The 6,000-nt window shown below is 56.3% G+C and overlaps 1 protein-coding gene across 1 annotated transcript in view; it reads left to right on the top strand.

Moving 5' to 3' along the window:
• Positions 1 to 2,796: 2,796 nt before the first annotated feature.
• Positions 2,797 to 6,000, top strand: part of COL16A1 (collagen type XVI alpha 1 chain) — a 51,569-nt gene continuing 48,365 nt past the window's right edge. Inside the window, 2 exon segments of the mRNA XM_017857034.1 lie at positions 2,797 to 3,130; positions 4,753 to 4,859. Coding sequence (XP_017712523.1) covers positions 4,787 to 4,859 — 73 coding nt within the window. The 5' untranslated portion in view covers positions 2,797 to 3,130; positions 4,753 to 4,786.

Raw genomic sequence — 6,000 nt, 5'->3', positions numbered from 1 at the left:
GAGTAATCAATCATGTGCGATGTGTCTGCGTGTGAGCCCATATGCACATATGCCAGGGCCCAGGTGTGCACGGGTACATGTGGAGGTTCTGGTCTACTGTTCAAGCCTCAGACCTTCACACCATCTCCGCATGAATGCATGGGGGCTCCTGGGCCTGTCCTGGGACCAGGCCCTGGGTTGGCTCTTCACCCTGTCCCAGCCCCAGGGGCTGCCCCTGCCATACGGGGATTCCCCAGTGGGGGGCAGAGGGCCCTTGGGCACTGCCGACATCTGGGCATACTACCCCAGGTCCAGAAGGCCTTGGTAGCCCCACCCAGCAGCAACACGCAGGCTCCAGGGCAGCTGGTGGTGATTAGCAGCATTGATTACCTCGTGGTGATGCCATCTGGGGTGAGGGCACTGAGCCCAGCCCCATGGGATACCCGGATTGCTGGTGTGCAGGGCTTTCTGGCGCTGAATGCATGTAAAAGTGTCAGCATAGCTGCATGTATGCATCTGTGTACATGTGTCATTGTGTGCATGTTCCAGCTGGTGTTTCTCTGGGAGCCGAGTCTGTGTGGCCATCTATGTCTGTGTGCACACATGTATGTGCTGCAGGTCTGCAGGCTTCTCTGCTTGCATATTTGAGTAATTATGCCTGTGGGCACATGTATGTTTGCGTGCACACATGTCTGTGTGTACATGCATGTGTCTGTGTGTGCACATTCAAGTATATGCAATGCTGTATGCACGCATTCTGAGAATTATGCACCTGTGTTTGGATATGTCCAGGGATATATTTCTGTGGGGTAATCTGGGCTCTTACATGTGTCTCTGTGTATCTTTTATGTGGAGGCGTATCCTGTGTGTCTACACATCGGTGTGTCACTGTTTCTAGGGCCAGGGAGTGTCTGTGTGAACATGAGTGCCTATACATGCGTATGGAGTCTGCGTACCCAAGTGCTGTGCTAGAACTTTACCTGACTGCGTGTTTCTGGATGTGTGCACGTATGTGTGGAAGGGAGGAAGGGGCACGGGCACATTCCTAGACTGTGTCTATGATAGTGTTTCTAGGTGTAAGGTGTGTCCCAGGCTTAGCTGTTCCTGTGAGCACCCTTGGGGTGCTGTGGGAAGACATCGGGCTCTCCCTTCTCAGGTTCCTCCATCCCCGGCCCAGTCACCTGCCCTGTCTGGGGTGCGGGTGGGAGCTGTCAGGATGGCACGGTGGTTAAGAGCACGTGCTGAGTCTAGGCTGGCTGGACATGAGTCCTGCTCCACCACTGACTAGCTGTGGGATCCTGGGCAAGTTGTGTTTTCCCGTGCTGCAGATTTGAGAATAAAATGGAATTCTGCCTTAAGGTGTTGTTGTAAAGATTGAAGGAGTTAGCATATGTGAAGTTCTCAGTACAGAGCCTGACCTATGTGTGTTTCCCATCTCTCCCGAGTGCCCACTGCTGGGGCAGCACCCTCTGGCAGGGCAGGCGGGGCTTGTGCCCACCCACCCTCAAGCCAGAGTGCTCAGAAGGCCCCACCCCTCCGCTTCCCGCCTGCTGAGCTCAGCACTTCCCAGGCCCCACCACTGCCACTGCCACATCTGGGCCAGCTCCTCACTGGGACCACAGTGGGGCGCCTCTGTGGCCTGGTTGGGGTTTCCGCTGACTCAGCGCCTCTGGGTCTGGAGACGGGAAATCCCAGGCCTGCCCCCCACAACCTCCCCTGCGTTAGCGTTAGCTGGGGCCACAGGGCTGGGCGCGTTGCTTCCACAGGGCCCCCCTCAATTGGGGACGCTTAGTTTCTCCCTCTTCAGCCCAGCATCTCATGGCCTCTTGAACCTACTTTGTGGATCCTCAGCTTTGGTGCCAGTAAATTTGCTTTTGGTCTACAGGGGGAGGAGACCCTTGGTGGCGGGTTCACCTTGGTCAAGAGCCCTGCCTCTGGACAGAACTGGAAACATTACCAACTCCTTCCTCCTCAGAGCTCCAATCTTTCAGCCCAGCTCAATTCCTCTTGCGTCCTTGGACCGTGAATATAAAGCAGGTCCCTCCACAGTGCTGGTACAAAGGCTTGAAATTCAGTCCCATCCCCTGCCAGGGATCACAGTAATAACGATAATAGCAGCAAATATTTACTGAGCTCCTTTTATGTGCCAGACCGTGTGCTAAGTGCTTACAGCCTTTGGCCCATTCCCTGCTTACAGCAAAGGTCTGTGAGGCATATACTCTCACGATCCCATCTTCCAGATGAGAAAAAGGAGTATGGTTACATAGCACATTTGGAACTGCAAAGCCAGAGCAGGGGCCAGGGATTTGAGCCCTTCCAACCTCATGGAGTAAGGAGGAATAGGGGGACTCCCTCAGTCTCGCTTCTCTGGGAGTCAGGCCAGAGCAGAGGGGGTTAATTTAGCACGGGGGAGGGAGGGGATTTCCCCCCCCTCCTCCCAGTACAGACAGACTTAGGGACTGACTGACTGGGAATGTTAGGCAGAGGAACTGGAAAAAGCTAACCACCAAGACTTGGGCGGCAGCCACATCGTGGGTGCCACGCACTTGGGAGGAGGGTCTCTACCCTTCTCCCTCCACCCCTGTCCCTCCCCCGCACTCCCCGCCCCGCAGCCTTCTGGGGGCCCAGCCAGGGACATGGAAAGGGGGGTACTTCAAACTCCAGGCCTGGCTCTTAAAGGGCCCGCAGGAACCCCTTTCCAGGGCAGCTCTGGACACGCAGGGTCCCGCCTAGCTCGAGGCTCGCTCACCTGGCGGTGAGGCAGGAGGGGCGGGCCTGGGAGCTCGGCCAGACCTGGGGCGGGGCTGTGCACCCCGCAGTCCGGCCGCCTCTGCTGCTGCTGGAGCCCCCTCTCAGCCCTCCTCCTCCTCCTCCCTGGCGGGCCAGTCCAGCTGTGTTCCATTAGTGTCCCTGGCAGGTCCCCAGCCCCCTAGAACCGCCCCTCTTCCCCCACCCGGAGTGGCCGGCAGTCCCGGCAGGCGTGCGCCGGGCAGCAGACAGCCAGGAGAGCTCCATAGAGTGTCAGGAAGCTGGGGACCCGTGACTGTCAGGGAAAGATGAAGAACCCCTAGCGGGCCTGAGGAACCCAGGCTCTGCTTCCTCCGGCTGCTGCCTGCACTGCTCAGTGAGGTGGGGGGATCCCCGGCCACCGGTAAGTGGGGATACAGTGGGTGGCCTCAGGGCTCTGGGCTGAGAGACCCTTTCTGCCAGACTTGCTGTGTGACCTGGGGAAAGTGGTATTCCCTCTCTGGGCCTTGGTCATCTTCTCTAGAGCGAGATGAGCTCTAAACTCCATCCTGGTTCTGACTGTCCCTGCGCCCAAATCTACGCCTCTATGTTGGGGTGAGCCATTTCCTTGGAAGCTTCTCTGGCTCTGTCCTTGTAGCCCTCCACTCTGGCTGGAGCCTGAGGAGTGGCGACCAGAGACTAGGAGCCAGAAGGGGACAGGATCACATCCATCCTCACGCCTCCACATGCACCCACATGGCGCCACAACTGGCAGCTCTTCTATTGGCTGGCAGGAGGAAGGCCAGGATAGGGTTTGAGAGCTGGGATGTGTATATCACTAGGATGGGGGATGAATAGGTTGGGGGCACAGTTCTGTCCCAGGGAGAAGGGGGCTGGAGTCCTATCCCAAATATATTGGGGTAAGGGGCCCTTTCTGTTTTCATTTCCTATCCATGATTGAGGGAAGGAAAATTGGATTCCATTAGAGTTGGAAGGAATGCAGTCAGACTTGCATTAGAACTTCCCAACAGGAAGACCTACAGGAGGGGTGGTCATAGGCTGGCTGTGCACATGTGGGTATGTGCAAGCTGGTGTGTCTGGGTATATCAGCGAGCATATGTTTCTGTGAGCATGCCTGTGGGCGGATAGCTTTGTATGCACACTGGTACCACATATGTGTGTCCTTATGTACGTGTACCTGTGCATCTGCGTGTGCTTTGCTGACACATGCATGGCTCTGTGTTTGTGCACGTGAGCTGCCTGTCCTGGGGAAGGCCAGATGATGTATGGCTCTGCTGGCCGCTTGCTGAGCCTGTATTGATTTATCTGGGCTGATCCATCAGGGTTTAATAAAACTAAAAGACAAGCATCCATCAGCGGGTTGGGGGGAGTGGGCAGGAGGAGGTTGGCAACGAGGTCCTGAGCCCTAGAGACCTGCTCTCCTGCCCATTGTACCCATGGGGAAAGCTTCCTTGGCCCCCCCACAGCCCTGTGGAAGCCTGTGGCCCACAATCTCAGCCCAGTCACCAGCCCCTGACCCTGTGGGTGCCTGGCAGGGCTTCCCGGCCTGAGCTAGGTGCAGCTAGTAAAGTATCAGGCTGGTATAAATACCAGGACAGTGCACAAGGTGTTAGACTATTGAAATATTTCCATGTGTCTTGATAAATGGCCTCTGCTTTCAGCCCCCATCACTATTCCAACTTCTCTGGCCTTAAGACCTTCTAGACCTCTCTTCAATACAGCAAGTGTCCACTGGCGCAGCCGGATGCTGCCTGGACACTATTTCAGTGCAGTAGGCAGCTTTCTGCATTGCCTGAAAGCTGGTATCCGTGCCATACCGGTGGTTAAATATTTTGAATATCACCTCTGCTCAAATCCTAGCCCAAGGCCTGTGGTTGGGCCTCTGAGAGAGACTGTTGCCTGGCCAGACCTCCTGCCACCCCAATACCAGTGCCTGGGCCCCACGGGCGGGCCACGACTTGCCCACGTGTGGAGTTGTGCTGTGTGAACTCAGAAATCCGCCTTCCCGGTCTCTGTGGTTTTCAGGTGCTGTGGCTGTAGCCGACCTCTTTGGACCAGGATGTGGGTATCCTGGGCTCCTGGCCTGTGGCTGCTTGGTCTTTGGGCTACCTTCAGCCATGGGGCAAATACAGGTGAGATGACACAGGAGAGTCAGAGTCTCACAGGCCTGCAACTGGTTTCCTGGGGTGCTGGGGTCCTTGCACATATGTGACCATGTATGTGTGGTCATGTGGGCAATTATAGCAGAGTGTGGGCTCAGGGTGCTCTGAGGTGTTGGCGCCCTCGAGCCTGTGTGCGGTGAGCTGGAGAGTATGTGCACGTGTGTCTTCGTATGTTTATGTCTCTGAGCATCTCTGTGTTTGTCTCTTAGACTGGCTCTGTGCATTCGTATGTATTCCTGTGTCTCTGTGTGTAGCAGAACAATCCCCCACCCCAATACGTAAGCCAATCCTGTGGACACATTGCTGGTAGGACCAGTGGAGTGGGGAGGAACAGGCGGTGAGCTCTCCCTGCACAAGGACGCCGCCTCCCCAGAGAACCCCAAGTCCCACTGATCCTTTTCATGGTGGAGACTCCATCCCTCTAGCTCACGTGCTTCTCCTCCTCCACAGCTGGCCCTGAATTTCTAATAAAAGGCCCGCCCCGAAGCCCAGACTCTGGATGAGACAGAGGGTGCAGCTTTCCAGGGCCCAAAGCCAGGGGAAGTTGACCGGGCAACTTGCCTGGCCTTGCTGGATGCCCTCTGGGCTCAGTAGCTCAGCTGCCTAGCCAAGCAGGAATAGAACCTAGGACCCAAATCCAGCTAGGAAAAGCAAAAAAACCAAGAAGTTGAGGTGAAAGGGATTGTGGACCCAGGTGAGTGTGGCTGCCTGCCCCTTGTATGTGCACATATGTGCTTCTGCTTGTGTGTGCGTGAGCTTTGCTCCCTCTCCCTCACTGGGTCCTCTGGGGGGATGGGGCAGAGAATTTCAACATCTGTAAGGAATCTGGGCCCATTGCCAAGGGGTGAGTCACCCATTGCTGCTGTGATGCTGAAGACAGTGATGGTCTTTCTGACCAGACCTGGGGGAGGGAGAGTCCAGTGGGGTCACTGGGACCGGGCCCCTGGGCCCCAGGATTTCTTCTTCCAGCCAGTCTAGCCAGGGAGTGCAAGGCCAGCTTCTAGGAGCTGTCTTCACTGTCTTTTCCCACCTATCCCTCTGCACTGATGAGAAGGTCTTTTTGATTCTGGCCTCTTTCCTGTTGTAGCACCTCCCCCAACACTTCTGCTCA

The sequence above is a fragment of the Rhinopithecus bieti genome, unplaced genomic scaffold (genome assembly GCF_001698545.2).
Source record: "Rhinopithecus bieti isolate Rb0 unplaced genomic scaffold, ASM169854v2 scaffold_44592, whole genome shotgun sequence".
NCBI lineage: Eukaryota > Metazoa > Chordata > Mammalia > Primates > Cercopithecidae > Rhinopithecus > Rhinopithecus bieti.
The sequence above is the reverse complement of the archived record's forward strand: the minus strand, read 5'-3'. Positions and strand labels throughout refer to the sequence as shown.